At 36.1% G+C, this 22,848-nt stretch overlaps 1 protein-coding gene across 1 annotated transcript in view; it reads left to right on the top strand.

Moving 5' to 3' along the window:
* The window catches only part of tafa3a (TAFA chemokine like family member 3a), an 86,548-nt gene extending 63,934 nt beyond the window's left edge, over positions 1–22,614 (top strand). Inside the window, exons 3-5 of the mRNA XM_055050464.1 lie at positions 14,680–14,829; positions 15,577–15,701; positions 22,140–22,614. Of these exons, the coding sequence (XP_054906439.1) occupies positions 14,680–14,829; positions 15,577–15,701; positions 22,140–22,151 (287 nt within the window). The 3' untranslated portion in view covers positions 22,152–22,614. The remainder of the gene's footprint in view (positions 1–14,679; positions 14,830–15,576; positions 15,702–22,139) is intronic.
* Positions 22,615–22,848: the final 234 nt, after the last annotated feature.

Raw genomic sequence — 22,848 nt, 5'->3', positions numbered from 1 at the left:
TATTGATTTCTAATCTAATCTTTAAAAAAATCTGTAGAGAAGAAAGTTATATAATTGTACTTCAAATAAAAAAAACCCACATTTTTTCTTTAAAAATAATTGAATGCATTCTCGCTGATAGATAGTTGTACACAATTAGCAGAGATAATTTCAGGGAGGTGCTTCTCTTAATAATCTATTTGTCAGTTTGCCCCGCTTCTCTCTTTAAGATGGGAAATGCCTGAGGGGCTTCTTGCATGAAGAGCCCAAGTCATTCCATAGAATCTTAATAAGATCAAAATGTGGGCCTTGCATTAAACCAGGACTTTCCATTTCTTAGTCATCAATCAGTCCTTATGTTTTGTGTCATTGTCATGTTACAAATTACAGATTTCAGTTCTGTTTCAGTATTTTTTTGTACACATTTCACATTCTGATATGGTAGAATTTATGGTAGATCATGTAATTGTGAGCTTGTTTTGGTCCAGGTCTACTAACGTATGACAAAAACCTGATGCATACATCTCCATGATTTACAAATGTAATGAGGCTTTTTCCTGAAATGCTGAACTTAGTTTTTGCCAAACTCACCATCTGCTCTGTCCTTGGCTTTGTCAACAGTCTTGGAAAACTTTGGTCTGATCTTGTGTTAAATGTTTCCTCCTTTCACAAGTCTCTTGAAAGTTAAGCCAGTGCATTCTTTTTCTGAATCTGCAAGCATTCACTTTTGTATGAGCCGTAGTGAGAGGTTGGTGGAGAGTTCTCTGCTTTCAGGGTGAATCTGTTTGGACATTCAAATTTTTGTAATATTTAACAAATGTTTTCAAAGATATTTTCTTTGGTTTTAATGTGTTGTTTACATTATTGCATCAATGTTGGTATAATTGATAGTAAATATTCACTGTTGTAATAAGTCAGACAAATCTTCAGGCCTTTTCTCATTAAATGGTTTTATATTGCTTGGAACTTGCTTCAGAGATAAGCAAGTTTAGATACAAATCACATGTTTCATGCTAACACTGCTTTTAATCTTTTACATCTCTTACAGAAACCAATTATTTCAGTCTCTAACTTTTTTTCAGACTAAAGTTTTTTTTTAAACTTTTAGCGCATGCATAATGTGTGTGTTATCAAATACTGCCCATTTGATAACAAATATTATTAGTCCTGCCTACTGTCAGAATTAATCAGACTGCAGGCACATTCCTCAACTTGCAAATGATTAAAATTCAGTAACCTGATATATAGAAAGGGTAATCTACAATATTTAAAAATTCAAATTATGTTTCAGCTCTTGACTTATTTTTTGGTGTCATTTGTTGGAAGGTATTATTAGATTTTCTATTTTCTTGCAAGAAGCAATATTTTAAACTAACTCACCTTTTTCTCCATTCCCACAAGTGAGGTTTTTGTCGTGTTATGTCACCAGCTTTCTAGTTGCTGTCAATGAAGTTAGAAATTTGGATCCATTGAATCAGTTTCAAACCGCCTGAGATTAAGACAATATGCATATTTTGAATAGCTCTCATTAACACTTGGACATTAGATTTTTGTTAAATAACTCTCCTGTATAAAACCAAGTCAGCCAAACCTGAGGGGTAAAAAAACTAAACTAAAGAAAAACTCTCTAGCATCTGTTCTTGTCAGTCGTTTTTTTCACGTCCAATCAGTGTTGTATGGAAATACTGACTTGCATAATAGCTCAAAGAAAAATGTGTCCCTGTGTTTCATTGGAGCAGAGAGGACCCTTACTGTGCCAGATTCTCATCTGCCAGAAGTCTTCCATCTCCATTCTCTCTCTAATTACAGCTCAAATGTAAACCTATTATCCCTCACTGCATTATGAGCTACCGCTTGCGGTCCTGAAACTCAAAGAAATGAGGACTTTTTTTTTAGTTTTGATAGAAATCGAAGGAGAGCCTGCTGATAATGATTTCAGCTGATGAATGCAATTAGTGAAGAAGTGCTAACAGCATGGCAGTAATTGGGTTTTACAAACTAAAAGCCTGCCCTTACCCAGCAATTAAAGCAACCTCCTTTAAAGTTACTCAATTGTATTGCTTTTAATGGTTCATGCTTGGCTGAAGCTTAGTGCACAGAAGAGGTACATTCCCTTTGAAATTGGCCACAGCTCTGTCAGTTTTTCAAGGGTTTGGTGTGTCATGTTGAAATTCTACTGTGATGAAAGATTTTTGATGTGATTAAGTTGGTTTGGTGGTGATTTGCTGCTACACAGAGTGTGTTACATGGGTGGCTGTTGGCTGCATAACAACGCAACATTACATTAATTTTGCAATAAGTCTATCGCAAGTTATGCTTCTTATGAATATTGCTATGTTTCATCTTTCTAACATATTGTTTTTTTACATGCTGGAGGAGTTGTTTTTAAATGAGGGTGCAAGACTTTTATGACTCGATGTGAAAATGTATTGATATATTTCAGAAACAGGACCACAGGGGTGTACATTTTCCTGGTGCCTCCCAGGAGGAGGTGGTCATTCATTCTCCTCCCAGGAGAATGTACCAGCACTCCTCCTTAGAGGAGTGCTGGTACCCATCTCCATCGAAGGTTTCAGACGACTCCAGGCTTGGTCTGAATTATTCAGTTTGTCACAGGGCAACCCAGAGACAGACAGGACAAACAAGCATGCAGACACACACTCACACCTAAGAAGAATTTAGAGAGCCCAGTTAACCTGACAGTCATGTTTTTGGTAAGACAAACAATTTGTAAATTTATGAAAAAGTAGAAAAAATGCACTTCTTGAGTGAAACAAATTTTCCAAGTGGCATCATAACAACCCAATATTACGCATGATCATCTCTGGTGAAAACCAGCATTTATGAATTGTTGTGTTGAGCCACATGGATTCTTATTGTTAACTTCAATAAAATTATATATATATAAAACTTGAGTATTTTAATAGTTTTTTGTTAAGAAATTATTTGAAAAAAAAACCCCCACCACATTTATTAATTTTCAGACCTCTGATTCAGTGACTAAATAAAACATCAATAGCTCTGACAACAAGGAAGGATAATCCATTCTGAACAGGTTTGGATCCAAAGCACTGCTGCTCTGCCATTTAAAAAGTCTTTCAGTATCACAGATGTTTTGTCTTCTTTAGGTCCACACATTCTAAAACGTGTGGACCAAAAGAGCTACCGGATTTTTCTTTCTTGTGTTTGCTCATATGACACAGGTTGTTCTCATTGAAATGTACACCTTCTCTCCGTTCACACACCCATCACTCCGTCTTCAGAATGAATGACCATCCATCACTGCGTCAATGTTGGTATAATTGATACCAACATTGGTATCAGTAATGTAACAGTAAAGATACTGTTTTTGGAGTCAAAATATGCATGTAAACCAAACAGAGAATATTTGAACTATAAAGGCGTCATACAATCACGATGACTGACCAAAAACTCTGATCAAACTACAGATAGCTTTCTAAACATATCTCGTATTTACAGCCTGCATCCATGGACTCAGACTTCAAAGGGAGGGACCCACTGCTGAGTTTTTAGTCCTTTCTAGACAAAGAATCAATGCAAAAATATGAAACATGTCTGGAATTTAGATCTTTCTTTCATGTTCTTATTTATCTTTTGAAAGGTGAAATGCTGGTTGATTTATTTTGAATTTCTCTTTTAAGGACATAAAAAGCTTCAAGAGTGAACAAGAGAATTTATATTGTGATAACTGAAATTAGTCTGAAGCAAGAGGGGGTATTGCAAAACCTCGAGGAAACAATGAACAGGAACATGAAAGCGCATGAATAATTTGTTTTTCTCACACTGGACAGAAAAAAGAAAAACCACAAAACACAATAAATAGCCATTAGAAAAATACAGTCCCACATCACTAATGCTCTCTCATATGTTTATATTTTGGAATTGGTTCAAATGTTTAAATTTAACAAAATCCTAATAAGCTTGCAATTAGAACTTACACTTATTTTTTTCCTGAACTTTTGATGGAGGGATGGAAAACAACATGACGTTCTGGAACATATTTGAGTTGTGTTGAGTTTTTTTTTTTTTTCTTGTTTTTTCTTTTTCAGACACTCTTGGCAATTTTTGAACAGTAAATGTAGAAAATGGCCTGAGATCAGGAATTGAACCCAGGACAGCAACATTGCCACCTCTACCAACTGAGCCACCCAACAATCTTGTTGGTTTTTTTAATGGTCTTCATCCAAAAATGTCACTTTTCTTTCAGATCCCTTTGTTGTAGCTCTCTCTTCATTAAAACTAGTTAAAGCTTTCCAACTGCTCCTCACATTTGTCTCTTAATTGCCTTTTACTTTTTGGAGTCCTAGAATAAGTCAAGAAAGTTTAATGTCCTTTCTAGTACAAATTCCCTCTACTTATTAATACGGATTTGCAGTCTTAAATCGTAAACTTTAACCATTTTCCATAAAAAAATGTCCCCTGAAACCTCATTTTATGCACTTTGTTAATAGCAAATTCTAAGATATATTTATGATTGCTCATCTGTAGTCAGGCAATGTTGCAGAAGAACAAGAAGAGGAACTCTTCATCCATTCAGTTTCATTCCTCTTGGGTATCCCTCTTTTCTTTTAAAGTAATGCTATGCTACAGTTTGGTGGTTATACACTGGAGGGTGGATACTGAATGAATAAAGTGAAATATAAGCTCCTGTAATGCAGTCTATCAATTGCTTGGCCCCGTCTTCCGACTGCACTCAATGATTTTTCGCCTGCTGGCTCACATCTCCTCAGGAATGAAGTGCAGTGCTGATTGTCCACGTCGGACCATAAAAACAGCAACCAAGGCTGAGCATCAAGTTTATGTGAACAGACTGGAGCATAAAATGTAATGGGTGGGACCATTTAAGTTCTCCTGAAATGGCTTTTTTTTAAAAGGTTTGTCGACATATTTTTCAGCAAGATGGTCTATTAAAAAGAGGAACGTTTATATTGAGCTGTCAGTGGGTGTACAGGTCAGATGCTCCTTTAATAGTGTCCTCGGGCAGCCCAGTATTCGACTGGGAAACTGTGCCATTGGTTGGCTCTCCACTAACGAGATAATACTGTTTTGTCCAGCACAGCTTTGATTTAGAGCATGTGGTTAAATATACGTCTCAGTTAATGTAATTACATGACAGACTGATTTAAAAGAGAATAATCTTTGACTTTCAGCTATGAATAATTCAGACCAAGCCATTTTTACTATTTTCCTCTCACATCTAATGAAGACAGATCTGCCTGTAGCTCAGATTTTGTCACTCCACAAGAAATGCACAGTTCAACTGGCGACCCTCATTGTCTTTTACTTGAGCCCGCCTCGTGTTTTATGACTCTGGGACTGTCACTCCACTCTGAAAGACATCAGCAGATCCAGCACAAGATGAAAAACAAGGGAATCTAGTTGGAGAGCGGAGATGGCAGCCGTTTAGAGCACATTTGACATTTGCTTGACAGATAACCAGCATGTGTGCATGTCAGATGAGAGACCAGAGAGAAGAGAAATCTCAGGCGTCTCTTCTTTGTCTGCCTCTGTGGAGTGAAGGTGTGGCTTCATATTACATTCCAGTTTAGATACGAGGTCACAGAATTTTCTGTGAAATTTCAATAATTGATCCTGGTGGTTTCATTGAATTTAAATTATCACATGGCAATATAAATATACTGAGCTTTTGCTTCCGCAGTCACAGTGTATCTAAACCTTTGGTTTCGCTTAATTTCAGCAAGTTGTCTTGATGGAATAGCATCAAAGTTTTTAAAGATTTTTCTTTTTCTCCCCCTAAAACTGAAAATCCAGATAAGACATTTCAAAACCTTTTAGTTTTAAATTTTTCAGAGCGCAAATAAGTTTATTTTTACTTGTATTGCGCATTTCAAACCAACAAAAAGAGTGCAAATATAAAACTTCTGTATATCGATTTAAACAAAAACAAATCCCTAGATTTTAAGATGTTTGAACTGAATTTTCCTTCAAGTGTCTAAGTATGTTATGCATTCAGTGATAAGGGATTGAAAGCAACTGCCTATTATGCAGGAGTTTTTAGACGGTTAAATGTTTCCAGTATGAAACTTGTCTGAAAATACTTTACATGTGATAAAAATACTGACTTGAAAATGTGAAAATTTCATAATAACTAACATATGGTAGAGTACTTGACAGATTGAATTGCCATGAATTTATATGAGCTGAGAATTACTTTGTAAATGATAGTTTCTCTAACCATACTTATTTTATTTTCTGTGACTTTCAGAAAAAGGAAATATGATCCAACAGTTTATTTACAGGGGGATTTGAATCAGCATGCACATCTTGTTTTTGTGCCTCTTTTCCTGCCGCTGCAGTCCCTAGATCTGATAACTTATGTAGACTTTCAGTTTGAAGGCCGTATGATTCCTTGAGGAAATCCAATTGATCAGTCAGTGGTGGGCTTGTACTGATGAATGATGAATGATGCTGACACAGACCACATCTAAACCACTAAACCATAGACTGAATATTTTTGTGACTCCTTCTTTAAAGCTGAAAAAGAAAAAAATAATAAATCCTACAAAAAACGAAAGCATAGACTACTAAGTTACCAGTACTTACCAGTACTAGCACCCTCTATTTTCAAGAGCAATTTAAGGAATCTAGGTGCTGCTTTTTGTATTTGTTTTACTTATGATTTCATTTTGCTAGCCCTTTAAGTACTAACATTCTTGTAAATCTACAGAAAAATATTTCTCTAAAAGGCCATCTCCAGTGCCCACCTGAGTGGAAGCTATTTATTTTAAAATTTGTATCTTGTTTTTAAATTATATTCCCCAGCATATTTTATATCATGGTCTTTTGAACTTCATAACTATAGTTGTGCATAAAACTTGTAAATTCCTAAAGCAAAAAAAAAGATAATAGGCTGCAGCTACTTCCGCTCAGAGAAATGATTCTGATATCCTGTCCTTGTAAAAATATTTCTGTCTGAGCCTTAAAAAGAGAGAGTTGTGGGGTGCAATGCATGACCCATGTATTGAGGCCTTAGTCCTCGTGACGGTGGTCGCAGGTTCAATTCCCAGCCTGGCGAAATTTGCTGCATGTCTTCCCCCCTTTCTCATTACCCTGTCTCCTGTCGAACTACTTTCAAATAAAGGTCACTAGAGCCAAAGAAACCTTTGTAAAAAAGAGAGAGTGTTGTATAAACCTTTGAAAATAATTATCTATAATGCAAGAACAACACCCTGGATGATAGTTCACTGTAAGCTTCACTCTTGATTCACATTCTCTTAGATGTCAGTGGATTTCTTAGAACTTTCTGGGTCTGACTGTCGGCTCAGCGGGTTTACAGCTGGGAAGTAATGAGTCTGCCTTTTCAGAATATGATAATTTAATTAAGCGCTAGTTTTTACAAGGGAAAAAGATGGCTTTGTGTTTCTTACCAGGCAAGGGCAGTTAATGTTTCATAAGCCAATACCTTGTCGTGTTTCAATGGTTTTTCCCTGCGCATTAGCAGATTTTCTTTAATGTGGCCATTTGAAGTGTTTTACTCTGGTCTACTTTTAATGCTCACTCAAAGGTTCCCTTAAATTACTGTTTTTGTGGCTATGTGAAGCTTGCTACTGCAGTCCTTTAGAGACTCCTTTTTACCTCGAGTATATGCTGCGGTAAATGTGTTCAGCTTGTAAAGAGTTATCTGAAGCAAACAGGATGATTTGAATCATTACTAATTCATACTGTGTCTCTATTGTGCAGCCTTTAACCTCTGTTTTTATGACTGCTGCTGTTTTTGTGGTTGGGCCCTGTGGCCAGGACGTGACTTTGTTTTCAGTGTTTTGATCTCCTCTGCCTTTGTCGACAGATAAGCGTGGATTGGCAGTACGCTGACTGGGGGAGGGATGCACTGAATCGAAAAAGACACACTTTCTATTTTGCTGTCCCTCTGTTCTGAAAGCTCACTGAAACAGCACTTGTTACATTACGTTTTAGTGGATAAAACATTTTGTTTTCTGTCAGGTGTATACATGTCATGTCAAGGTAACTGTCAAGAAATAACATTTGATTTGACATTAATTCAGTTACAACATTGTTGTGCCTGTGATTTAGTTTCCTACATATTGAAACTACTGATGTGCTCTTTTTGTCGTCTTACAACTGAAAAGTAAACTACAGATTGTTTGAAGATGGAAGGCGTAAATGGCAAGTTGTGTTGTATATCACATTCAAACACAAGATAATTCAAAAAACTTTGCCTGTAAAAAATAAAAACAGAAGTATATAAAATTCTGCTAAAAACAAGTAATAGTTAAGCTACTTTAAAATTAAACAGGTGAATAAAGTAAATTTTGACTTCTAGCCACAATAAACAGGTATGTATTCAGTCCAGATATAGTGAAGTCAAAGGTTTCTGTTCAACTTGGGTATTCAGGAAATTGCTTCCAGAACAGAGGAGTACTAGAACCTAACCGCTGCTCTTCTTGTTTTATTTTGGGCATGGGAACACAGAGCATGCTGTTGTTTTTATGACTTTTTGTTTTTGTTTTTATGATTTAAAGCACTTTGAACTTCCTTGCTATACAAATAAACTTAGGTCTTTTTCAGACCATTGACAGGATTTGAACATTTATAATACTGATATTTAACTCTGTATTTGTCAAAAATGTTGAGATAGAAGTTGGCAGATTTCTATCTCAGCAAAGCATCACAATGCTTTGCTGAGTCTAGATGAATTCTGATTCCTTTAAAAGTCACATTTTTTAAAAACTGTATTAACAAATATCTTTGATGCACTTTATTCTTGGCTAAGCATTTCTTAACTTACATTGAAGCATGTTTTTATTTGTCTTTAACTCCTGACATCTGGAGTTCCCCACTGTTGGACAATAAGGGATTTCCATTTAAAAAGAAGTTCTTTGCTCAATGTTATATTCAATAGTTGTAATTTTTGTGTTGCGTTTCAGCCATTTTCTAAAAGCTTTTTTGGATACAAGTTAACATCAATTTCTGTGCAAAGAAAATCGCCCCGTTCACAGAACTGATGGTTACTTTTAACTCAATGCCAGAACAGTCTGTTTGAGGGAAGGATTTATTTTTCAAGCTTAATATTCCTTCAGGGGCAGAATGACAAATTAACTTTATCAAATCAACTTGAGCTTTGTTTCCTTCAATGAGGCAAAATCAGAAAGACATTGTGTGCCAAGGCCAAAGTCTCTCTGTCAGCATGAAAATGAAGACTGCGTTTCTGCTTTTGATGTATCCCATGTTGTGCTTCTACTACTGTATTCTGTGCTCTGCTGGCCAGGTGATGTTGATGTGTCCAGTCATGCAGCTGACAGCTGGAACACTGTGTTGTTCTCTAGTCCTCCCTATCTGCCTGTTAGATCAATTGTTTGATTGCTGTGGAAGCTGAGATCAACCTGTGGGTTTCTTTTAATTCAAATGATCAATTCTGTGATCTGAACAACAAGGAAACACTTAACCTTGTGGCTACCAGTATGTTACAATGCAGAAGTGAGTTTGCAGATATCTTTGTCTAATCTACTTTTTCTGACTTCTTTTGAGCTTGACTTTTAATCTACATACATAATTATTTAGAATGTGTTTGCATGGTTTGGATGAAAGCTTGGTTATGTGTTGAATAATATAATTTATATTTCTAGACTTTGTGTTTAAATATACGGTTTCGGCCAACATAGATGGGTAGCAAAAACTATACAATGTCTTTTGTCCTTTGGTGAAAATTTTTAAAACATTTTTATCTTTCTAAGAGAACATCAAAACAAGCTAACTGAACTGTAAATGCATCTACTAATACTCTCCATTTTCAATTTTCATTTTATAAGATCCAATTTGAACCAATGTTCAGTTGTTTCACAGATGGCCTCATATGTTACCCCAATCTTTGCTTGTAATGAAAGAATATACTGTCAACTACATGGTTTCCATGAGCCCAGATGTGGTTGCAAAACAAGCTGTTATCATTCAGCCTCAAACTTTGCTTCACAATTAGTAGTCATTTGTTCTGAAACTTTACTTTTGCTAAGATAAGGAGCATTATTTCTCATGGTTCTTAAAGTGCTAACTGAGGCCTGAATCAGAGTTTCTGGATGGTCTCACCCAGCACTTGTTGTCTCTCATCCTCTCCTGTAACATGGGGAGTTCTCTTGACCGTTTTCCAATTGTAAATAACAGTTTTCACTGTAGAGAGAAGGACTCTAGCTTGTTTTGAGATTGCTTCATTATCCCTTTTTGGTGAACTGGCAGCAGTTGCTTTTCTAATTGAAGTTTTCCTGTCTTGGTATTGTGTACTCCAACCTGGTGATGCTTGGCTGTTTCACCTAATTTTTCCACACATTGCTTCTCCCTGCTGGCTCAATGTCTTAGACAACAAATGTGATAATCAGATTTGTAATAGTTTATCTGAAGTTGTGTTTAATTTTTGGGGGGTCTTGTATGGACAAGATGCACTTATTTTACCCTGATTTAAAAATGTTTCATTTAAAGATTGACTGTAAAAACAAATATTATTTTTATAAAGTACTTTTCTCATTCTGGTCAATAAAATTGTCTCATATGTAGCATTTTAAATAAACTTGAAATACAATTTAAAGTTTCCCTACTTAGGTGTTTGTTGCATACTTGTAGTCATCAATTAACCATCAGTAAACATGATTGTGCTGTTGAGTGGTTGCTTCAGAGTAGTATTGACTGCCCGAAGGGTGGGGCATTGTGCCAATTCTCATTAGTCTTCTCTGTCCTTTCACCTTTTTTGTCTTAAATCTCTCCCTCCCGCTGATGTGGGCGCCTACTGATTCAACCTTATGGTCCTCCTAAGTGTTTTAGTAGAAATGTATTGATCTTTGAGCATATGCCATTTCTCCTGCTACCTGGATATTCATAAATGGAGAAGACAATAGGCAGTCTTCCATCTGCATGTGTGTAATTGAATTTCCATTCACTCAAGTCCAATCCAGAGTTATCGTTGGAAAAAATTGTGAAAACAAACGGAAATCACAAACTTTCCCATTAGGTGGTTTGATGCAGCCATATAGATTGTGTTGTGTCTCTGGAAATAAATATCAAGAAACACAAAAACAAATACAACTGCAGTGGAATTATGCAAATATTTCTCAGATGGGAAGGTGCTGGTCAGACTGGTCAGCTGGTGAATCTTTTTATGATACTTCCTCTGGAGTAGAAATTGGGAGTGACCACAAAACTCAGCCCTCTGACCTCTCATTCTCTCTGCACTCTGTGGTGTTTTTGAGTCCTGCCTCCAAGTCAGTGACCTTGGCTGACACTCATAACTTTAATCAGCAGCTCTGTCAACACAGGCAACCTCAACCAGCAGCACCTTAATAAGCTAAGAGTGCCACACTTGACATTGGCATGGTTGTTTTTTTTCTTCTTTTACCATCATTACAAAACCAATGTCCCCATAAAGTATATACCTTGCAGGATCTTGCCTAAGGACTCAGACTGGATTCAAACCCTACCCTCTCAGGTGGAAGACTGATGACTTATGTATTGAGCTATATCACTTTCCCAGAGACTAGGACTAGGACTAGGACCATGGACTAGGTCTTACAAGTTTAGAAAAGTAATATACAGGCTTTTCTTTCCCTTAATACACTAAAGAATCATTTGTAAACAAATGTTTGGTTTCTGCTCATGTAACCTTTGTCTGACAATAAACTTTGCAACATCAAATAAAAAACCAAGTGTGAAAAAAGATGTAAAAACAGAAGAAATCTGTACTTGTAAAATTTTTCACAGCTCTGATGCTCCCAATTGCTTCTCACTTTTCAGAACTTAGGGCACAGCAGGTTATTGCAAAACAGCACTGTGTAAATCTGACTGAAAGGAAAATTAACATCTATTGCACCTCCAGTAATTGCCCATTGTCCTTGTGTAGTTGTCATTTAAACAAAGTTTGAATATTCTATTCAAACTATACCAACTTTTGAAAGTAACTTTGACAGAGGGGCGTGCTTGTGGCTTAAAGATAATCACATCAAGAGCACAGAGCCTGACCTGTTTTTGCATCAGTAAGTTTCTGTTCAATGAAAAGCACTCAATTGGTAATTGTTGTCTTGCCTTCAGTGGGAATGTGAATAGCACTTTATTGATTGAGAGCAAAATGTTTTTAATGTTGTAGATGAGATTTCTGGATTGCCAGCTAATGGGAAGATGGAGGCTCTGTGCAATCTATTTTGAAGTCAAGTTCCAAATTGAAAATCTTTACAGACATAATTAAGGTTTATCTGAATGGAATGTCAAAACTCTGGCTTTTTTTATTTCTATTGTCTTGGCATTGTCAATGCTTAAATAAACAATTGTGGTCATAACTGTCTTTGTTTGGTTCAAATTAAATATAAATGTGTTAAGCATATATAGTATGTCAAGGCATTTCTTATGAGCACTTCTCCACTGAGAGGTTCTTTTTTTGTCCTTTGGTTCGGATGCAGTGGATTTAGCATGTTGGTCAAGGATATATGAGCACATGGCGCTGCACTGGGGCCCAAGCAGGGTCTCTCCACAAGGGGGGTGTCCTGGATTTCTGATACCTGTTATGGTTAGATGTATAAAACAAAACTTCCCCTAAATAACCTGAATGCCCTGACAGGAACAATAAGAATGAACACACTGCTGCTCAACTGGTTGAACAAACATGATCATAGGGATCATCATCTTATACAGTATTTTCACATTTTATAGCATTTTGCATAGCTTCTGTCTATTTAAGCGTGATAGCATTTATAATATAAAATGGGTTTCAGAGTTGTAAGACTTAAAACTGGTCATTTTTGGTTCGATGGTAGATGGGAAAAGCAGCGGGGTTTTTTCAGAAGTCTCAAATAAATGCTTGGGGACATTTTTTAAAATTTTCAGCTGGCAGTTTAGTCAGCTTGGTCACTTTCAAGGTTTCTAAAAAAGTCACAACAAATGTTTATTCTAATGACCTACATAGTCGTTGATATTTAGGTTGCGCAGTCAAGATAATGCATTCAAGTGTTAGACGTTCACAATCTTCAAAAATATATTTTCAAGATAGTACGGTCTGCAAAGTACATTTCATTCTTCACTTTAAGGAGTCTAACGCTTGATTTATTATATTTGTACTAAAATATCCCTTAGGTATATGTGTCTCTTACCAAAAACAAAAAACTAAGGAAAATAGAAGAGACAGTTTTAGACTGTACATTTTAAGACAGAGGATGAGTGGCAACATTTTTGGTTAAAATACTTAGATGGATCTTTAGTGAATAATGCATTATAATGCATGGACTGAATGAAATGAGACCACAGAGTGCAGACTAAAGCTGTGTTTCACCTGAGTTTCCCCAATAACTAGACACAAGCCATCTTCCCACAGAGAGTGCTGAATTTTATTAATTTTTTCACATGATCAAAGGGAAATTTATGTCACATTACTTTTAAATAAAATCTGTATTTACTGTGAGTCAGTCACCTCTATTTTCCCTCCATGTATCTTTTATCTTTAAGATGCTGTTTTCTTTTCTTTTCTATTTCTCTTTGTTGGTGTTGTTATTTCTTAGATCTTTCAATTTTATTACACTGAGTGTGGGACAAATTTCAAGGACTAATATAATCTAAATGCTCCTCAAGACACATTGTCAATAGTGCACTTCAGCTTCTATTATCCCCTTATTCTTGGTAGTAATAAGTTGACACTTTACAGTGATAGCTGTAATAATAAATGATTTGGCAATGGTAGTGTAGCCAAGACATGAGTTAACAATGCAAACCTAAAATATAATCTGGGAAGATGCAGCCAAAGAGATGTTTTCAGTAAATTGGGACAAACTTATTTGGTATTCGATCAGTTTATGAACCCTAAATATAAAAACATATTTCATGTATTAGTTCTTAGTGGAATTATCTAGTTTGAAACAAGAGACCTATTCATTTGCACAAAATACCTCATCATGCAATTTAGATGAAATTTTTAGTTTATCCTGAATGGTTTACTTTTGATTTGACAATGTAGACATTGTGCAGATACCTCAATTGAGGAAAATGCCCCTTGAATTGTTTCATTATTCAGTAGTTTGTGCAACAATATTTAGGTGCTACAACTGAATGAAATTATTGAATTACCTTCTCAGTATGCCAAGAAGTTTCATTTGATTGAGGTGTTTTGGAGAACAGCTGCATATAAGACTTTCAGAACACTAGATATCAAGGACAAGAGTTGCAGATCCTGACATAGCTCAAAGCATACTTATGTGTTATAATGTCCTAGTAAAAGTTCAGACTTGATGTTTTTTTCCCATCCTAACTGAAATAGAGCTACTTTTCAAATAACTAATGCACAAAAAATAAATCAGTAATATGCATCTCCAAAGCTGACAATGTTTATAAGTATAATTCAAACTCTTGCAGTTGTAAATGCAATAGATAGCAGTTGTAGAAAATCTTGATTCATGGAGTCTGACATTGATTATTAAATATAAAAATGTTTAAATCTATGTATTGTTTTCACTCCACTTCAGAAATTGCATTACATTTCTTGTTCTAATACATGAACTCCATTTAAAATACAAACATTTCAGGTTGTAATGTGACAAATTTTGAAACAAAATAAAAAACAAACATGTTTTTGCAAGGCACTGTTCTGAAATGTGTAGTTGGTATGCATTACTGTGCTGTGAAACATGTCGCGAGAACTGTCACAGGCATTCTAACCACTGCCTGTATTTGTGCTTCCAGTACACGTGAAAGCTGGAACCTGTGAGGTAATTGCTGCACACCGATGCTGCAACAAGAACAAGATCGAAGAGAGATCCCAGACTGTCAAATGCTCCTGCTTCCCTGGACAGGTGGCAGGAACAACGAGAGCAGCTCCATCTTGTGTAGACGGTATGCCAGACTTCTCATTACAGTTCTGGTAATGATTCCAGAATGGCACGAGATTAGAAATATGTGACACAGTGCAAAGCTGTCAGTGTGGATCAGGCAAGTGTTTTGCTGTTCATTTGTGCATGAGAAGTTTATTGCATAGAAGACAAAGAGACTTTTGTGCTCTGTGTGTTGTTTGAGACGTCACCGTTTTCTAAATCAAATCTCCAGCCAGTACATTCAGTAGCCCTTTTGTCTGCCATTGAAGATACAACAGAGATGCCCATCAGAGCAGACAGATGGCCAGGTCATTTAATATCATGTCAGCAATGTCCTCAGTTACAGGTGAATCGATCCCCATCTTCTCCTTTTAGTGTAACAGCCCTGACAGGTCTCGATTTTGACAGTTCTCTACTCACTTTAGAAATGTCATGGGAAAGTGTTTTTTCCCCGTAGGCTTCTTCAAAGCAGCAGAAGACCTTGACTGCATGCTACCTTTCTCCTACAGTGCACACAACCACCCTTCTCACACCTACTTACAACACTCACTGTCCTGACATTCACCCATATCTGTAATTCAAACCCAAAAACACACTTGGGCAGAACTGAAAGCTATAAAATATACTCAATTCAATCACTGAAATGTACACAGAGACTAAATCTGTTTGTGGCTTCTACAAACATACCAGAACCGTGCTCTGCTTTAAGACAACAACAGCATAACTGCTTATAGTACAGCATTTTTTAAATGTTTTGTTTTCATCACAGCATCAATAGTTGCACAGAAGTGGTGGTGCCAGATGCATCCTTGCATGGATGGAGAAGAGTGTAAAGTGCTACCAGATCTGAAAGGATGGAGCTGCAGTACAGGAAACAAAGTTAAGACTACAAAGGTGGGTTCATTTTTCAATTATGTTCACATTTTTAAGGAAATAACTGGTATTAATTTTGTATTAAGTATAAAGATTTGCTGTATTCTCTAGGTTTTTAGGAATCAGAAAAATGACTCCCGATTTAATGACCTGGGATAAAACTGAGTAAAGGAATGGAACTGAAGCTAAGAAGAACACTATAAGATTGTGTTATTAGCCTCAGATGAGAGCAGTGCAGAGGAGGCAGGGGGGGAAACAGGAGTGAAGTCAGTGAAGCGTAACTTCATGCTGTTGGCTTAAAACACGGGAAACACAGGAGTTAATGTCTATCTATTTAGCCATTGCCCCTGGTTGTTTAAGATGTTGAACTATAGTTGTATTATTGTATTTTACTTAACTTACAAAACGAATACTCGCGCATAAAAGTCAAATTGGGGGAAAAAAATCACTTAGTGTGAAGTTGTGATTCTGACAGCAACTGACTCTAATTGTATATGAACAATACATGGCATAGAAAAAATGAGAAAATATGTACGAATGTCTGCCAGGAACCCCGCAGTAAAAGTGAGGGAAGGATCTAAAGCAATTTTTCTACAAGAGTTTTAATCTAAATTCTTTTTTCTGGTAGAAAACTAAAAACTGACGGACTGTATTTTTTAGTTTCACAGTGTGCCTAACCATTCATGCAAGTGAACAAAAAATGTCTTCAGCTGAAAAAGAGTAAGATTTAGAATGGCCTACCCTTTGTTTAGCACTAAGACCTTCCTCTTAGCTCTGATTGGTTGTTTTTGACCTGGTGCAGTGCATTTCTGCGGGTAACTCTATGACTACAGAGACGAGGCAAAGAAACTTGATTTTTTGCATATTATCTGTCTCATATTCTGCTGTCATGACATAAACAAGTAAAAAAGCATGTTTTTATGGAAGTTACCGACTGCAGTCAGCTTTAAATGAGACATTAGACATGGAGTTATAAAGCATGTGAAAAAAATCAATTATCACCTCTGTAATAGAAAATGTGACTGTACACACAAGTTTACCATTATGACATTGAGCCATTTTATCCAAATCAATCTTGTCTCCAAGGTTTTACTTTTAGCTGAGATGTAAAATCAGATTCTGTCATTGAACTGCTTTTGACCACAACTGATTTCTATGAAAAGCTAAAGAAGGCATCCAAGGATAAAGAAACACAAAATTCTCCATGAAGCACAATTGTTGAATGGGATGTGGTGCCAGAGTGCAGCAGTGCTCAAGATAAAACTCTTTTCTAAATTAATGAAGCTTGTCAGGATGTGTGTTCAGGTTTTTGTTGGATGAGCTGGACCAAAAGTGAATGGTAGGTGAGGGGATAGGTATGGTTGAGGGGAACACATAGGACCCTTCCCCATCTATCATAGACCATGGTTTGACTCACCAAAAGCCAGTAGTTGAGCTGCCTCATCCATTATTCATGGTACAGGAGGCCTGGATGAAGCAGAGCTTTTTATTTTAGCCGGGTTAATAATTCATGCCCTCTGTTACAGCCACGAGAAAGCAGAAACAGAGGCACAGATGAGCAGGGGTCCAGGTGGCTAGTAGAACCCGTCAGAACCTCGACTCTTTTATTGATTAGGGAGTCAGCGGGGGTCGCTCCATGCTCATGGCCTTACTGCCTCCCACAGAGAGCCAGCGTGGGATGGCTTGTGTTTGCCAGAGGGCTCTGTACTTAAACTTCTTGGACAGTTAACATCCTTCTGAGGAATGAACAAAAGGGCTGACTGAGAACCAGGCTCACAGTCTCCAGTGTGATGCTGGTGTTGTGTCTGTTTCCATGGAGTTTTTCACAGAGATACAAATTCCAACCAATGAAAATTCAACAGATAGTTCAGAGCAAAAAAATAATAATAGAAAGATCAATATGTCTTTTCACCATTTACACTTAGTAAAGAAATGAACTTAATATTGGACTTGACTAAAATGGAATATTCTCCTTTCGGAATATCTATGCTTTTTCCTTTTCAAAATGATTAACAAAACAGCATATTGACAAAATATCAAATTAATTGATCACCAGATCTTTTAAAATGTATAGCATACAGAAATCCATGGTTGAATTCTGCAGAGATTGTGTTAAATGCATCTAGTTGTCTTGTCTGTATGCAACTGAGATAATAATGTTACATGCAGCACTTGGAGTAGCTGTTGAAAAAAACACATTTGTGACAAATCCACAGTCATGTTTTCAGCATTATCCACAAAATTACTAACAGAAGATGTGAATTATTATTTATCATTCTTCATACTTTATAGTTAGTTTCTGCAGATATGGGAACATATGAGATTGTATTTTACAAGTTCCTTCCTGAACTAGTTCACAACCTTTCTGTTGGACTGCTGCTCAACATGCCTAAGTTCTTATTAATAAAGGTTCTTCATCGTTTGACTTGAGGAGTCTTTTATGTACTGGCAACCCACTCAATAACTGGAGGAAATGGGCGTAAAGTCCTATATGACCCTCCATGTATGGATGGATGTATTAGCTGCTCTTGCTTCTACTGAACTTTTCATTTGTCCTTATTACTCTGTGTAAATAACGTCACTAATAGTCTTCCAAAGTTTTCTGATCCTGGTAGCTAAGATGTGCCAGTTGTGGACAAAAATCATGTAGTTCATTTAAGGATGGAAAATACATTTTTATATCTTATCTACTACTGGAAGCAGTCCTTTGTGTTTGCAATATTGCACACATTCATGTTTCACCAAAAGTAATATTCAGGTGATTATGTAGCTCTAGAAATAAAATGTAGTACATTGATTAGATGTATTTCAATACCTCATATTTACCACAGAGACAAGTAAGTATGAAACAGAGAACAGACCATCTCATTGAAATTTCATTTAGCTTCAGTTAAGCAGTTCTTTGTACATTATGTTAAAAGGAAGATGTTTTGTACAGTTAATTCATGTACAAAGCAAGCATAAATAAAGCCATCTGCCATTAGAAATCAATTCTAGATGTGTCAAAACCCTCAGTAAATTGTTTTGGGTGATTACAAAGCTGTGGCTATGCCCGCTAATAAGTTCTTTAATCACCGTTGTTGTCATTTAGACCACAACAAATTGCTGAATGCATGCCAAAGCACAAATGAGAGAAGTAAATACTGGTCTGTGATGTATTTTAATTTTTCTAACCTCAAGTTTTTATTGGAATGACACCAAAGCACACAGTGTCTTCAAAGATTCTGTTGCACTCTAAGAATAAAAACAAGTAATAAAGATTTCTTGGTTCTTAGAAGACTCTTTTGAAATTCTGTTTTCATTTTCTTATTTAAAGACAGACTGTATTTATTTTTTTATAGTTGAACAGAATATTCTTGTGTTCCACAAAACTGATGTTTTGGACATCAATTAACTTCTCACTTTCAATGCCTTCTTTTTCCTGTAATGCAAATCAATCCTTCCAGATGTTGCATTGATGAGATTAATGATAAAAAAAATGGTTGTGTTGTTTCACCACATGAAGGCACATCAGTAAATCCGACAAGACCCTCTAGGTTCTGCTCGATAAACTTTGTTTGTTCCTTCTTTCTGTACATGTTCTAGGAGCAGCAAGTTTTACAGTCCTGCTGCTGGTGATGTCAAGAATTATAACCCCAGTCGCTCCTGCTTTTTGCTTTCTATCAATCAGAGGACACAGGGCAAAAGAACCACATATCCTTCCCACATGACAGGTGTTATGAAGCTTGCTGAGATTATGTTAGTGTTAGTGATGGATAGATGTCTAAGAGACTTATTTTTTCCAAGACACAATGAAAATATGTTTTATACCTGCAAAAAAAAGTGTGAAAAATCTGCCAATGCAGCTTTAAACTGAAAAAAAAAAGATTGTATTGCCAAACAGAGGCTGAATATACTGTATAGCGCTAGAGAAAAATATTCTAGATAAAAAAAATAAAATCTGACTAGTTTTATTGTATCAAGGCAGTGGAAGACATATTTATTCTGGTGCACATATGTACAATATATGTTGGTTTGATCTTAGATTTTTTTTTACATCTTATATATTTCTTAAGGTTGCTGCCAGTAACATTTACAAAAGCATATTTTATTTTTTTTTTCAAAACTGTCATTGAATATATCATGAGACTTTTGGATAAATGCAGTGCTCCTGGTCAGAAACAACCAATCAGAGACAGCTGGAAGGTTTTACCCATGTCAAACATGGTTGTGCACATGCTGCTCTCACCCTTTCCCCAAACATCAGACTTCAGGAAAGGGACCTTTCAGGTATTGTACAAATTTTGAACAATACCACGTCCATGGTTTTATCAAAACTCCTTGCTCTAGCTTCCAGACATTTTGTAATGGTTTGACTGTTTGTGTGTGTGTTTTTTTTTTTTTTTTTTTGGTTTTTTAAATGCACTCACTAACTAGAAAAAAAGAATCACTTGGAATATAATTTGATACACTGATCAACCAGTGATTGATATATATCTATAACTAATTCATTTAGCAAAGAGTTGGCATATCTGTTAGTAAGACAGACCTTGGAATCAATGGACATTGATTGAACTGTACATTGGAGTTCATATATACATGTCAAGTGGCACAGGGATCTATAATTACTGGTGGACAGCAACATAATCTTGTCTGAGACTGGTCTGTCTTGGATGATAATAAGTTTCCTAACATGCATATTTTAGATGCATTCCTCCTCCGTAACCCCTGAATAAAATGGGTGATTCACCTTTGCAAGTTATGCAGAGGTGACAAACTATTGAATTGATCTTGTTGTGCTGGACATGATTCACCTAAAAGTTACAAGACAGTGGCTCCTGGTGACTACAATTGGAGACCCCTGATTTAAAAGCATTGATGAAGCATTCCCTGGATCTGATGCTGTACACTCTATTTGTAATGCTGGTACCTCTAGATGTACCAACTCTTTTCAAGTCATTCTACATGTTAACCAAGTTAAGTTCACCAAGCAACTTCATGAGGGTACCTCACTTGGTTGCATAACTTCTTTTCTTATTGAGTTTTATTCTGAATAAAAATGTACCTTCTGTTTGACTTCTTTGGTGTTTACTCAGCAGCAACAAAGATGCCCATAATATTCCATCACACTAAACCCTTTAAAAGTTTTTATATGATCTTGTACTCTTGTGTTTTACACCTTTTGATTTATACCTCATTCCATGTTATTTATTCCCCTAAAGCCTTGAAAATAAAAGTTGTATCCTATCTTGTTTTTTTAATCACAACATGTAAGATAAAAAAATGTTCAAATCATAAGATTAAAGCAAAGTGAGTAAAATAATTTCCACAATCAAGATTTCTGCCTTTTATACACCATTGCTGCTGCCTGCTGCTGCAACAGCAGTGAGATCAAATCATTTCCACATCCTCTCTCACACCATGATGCCTGAGGATTGTCGCATGGAAGTGAAAATTAAATTGTGGCTCCCCAAACAGCAAGCACATTGTGATCAGCTGCACCTGAAAATAGCATAAAAATCATTCTTGTGTAGAAATTTGGATTTGCATTACTCAGACTACTGATTATTTGTGGCAATGGCATGCTGATTCAACTGGTGACATCCCAGCAACTGCTTAATGAACAACCATAATGTGGAAACACTCTCACAGGAACACCTTTTCCACCTGCTGGTCTGTGTTTGTGTTTATGCTTTAAAGCTTCTGCTCACAAAGGGCAAATAACAAAGTCAGAAGAAACAGCCAAGCTGTCACCACTTATTTTAAGAATCTTGCTTAAAGTTGAAGATACACAGAATATTTTACAGTTGCATATTTTAGATTAATATTTATGAAAACATACACAAGCATTGCAGTATGCCATATACATGTCAAGAATAATAGTATTCCTCATTTGTATAAGTCATTGACCACAATGCAGTTTCCATTTCAGCAGACTTCCGTCTGTCATTAATGTTGTGCAGCACCACAGATGTTTGAATTGCAAACACACCAGTTGGGAATATGCACACCTTGAACTTGTCACACTTTGACTGTTGCTGATGGCTGCACAGCATCAGAACAAGAGCCTGCTTTAAGAGCAAACCCATAACATTTAAATAGGGTGAATGTAATACTTTAATAGTATGTGTCTATGTGCATGAGAACATCTTTTTATTAAATTTATACATGTATGTATACATTTGTGAAGGTTAATGGGAGTGCAAATAGTGGTTACTGAATAAATAGACAAAGAAAAAAAAGTTTTTATTTCTCACAAATAAAGGATCAATGACAACAATTGACTCATTTACTCATTTGGACATAATTGAAATGTCTTGTTGATAATTGACCCCATTTCATATTTTATTTTATAACTTAACAGTGAAAAACTCCAGATACGAATGTCTTAGATATTGCTGTGAAAATAAGTTACTTTTCTGTTTCTACTACAGCCATAAATCGTACTCTGACATTGCTTTTCTTTCTCTTTGTTCCCAGGTTACTCGATAGTCATATTTTTCCTGGATAGATATTTGGAACCAAGATGTTTCTTTGACCAACACAAGTAGGACGTTTTGGATACCATGGGATTTATAGACTGGCAAAAACCAGGGACCAACACAGACATTAGTTTGGGACATTCCAGTGAACAAAAAGAGGAAAAAATATTAGAAAATTCATATGAGACTGCAATGCCAAACAGATTCTTGACTTTTTGTCTAGCATCAAAAGTAGCTTTCTTTCAACTCTGCTGCCCACCAAATCTCTCTTTGTATTATACTTCTAATCCAATGGACTTGAAAACTCAACCATGGTGATATTTATTGACTTGAAGACTGGATTAGACCCTGAAAAACCCACCCTAAAACATGTGATGTGAAATTTTGTGTCATGTTCTTGCCAGAAGGAGCATTGGGACTCTTGATGCATATCTCTGTGGAGGCTTTTATGAGGTCATAAGCATTTTTGATTCCTTTTAGCCTTATGGAGGAGATATCTTGTCTTACATTTTGTTGGTTTGAAAAAGCCTGGCCTTTCTTCTTTTTGAATTTATTAGGATGTTAAGACCACTTTTGAAAGACACCCATAATAAACACATCTGGAAATAAAAATAAAAGAAAGGTCAAAGTAGCTGAGTTCTGCAACTATGATTTAATGGTATCTGTTACTTTCAACGCCTGGTGACTGCTATTCATTACAACTGTCA

Source organism: Poeciliopsis prolifica, unplaced genomic scaffold (assembly GCF_027474105.1).
Source record: "Poeciliopsis prolifica strain line A6 unplaced genomic scaffold, Auburn_PproV2 SCAFFOLD030, whole genome shotgun sequence".
NCBI lineage: Eukaryota > Metazoa > Chordata > Actinopteri > Cyprinodontiformes > Poeciliidae > Poeciliopsis > Poeciliopsis prolifica.
Note: the sequence above shows the minus strand (reverse complement) of the source record. Positions and strands in the feature narration are given on the sequence as shown.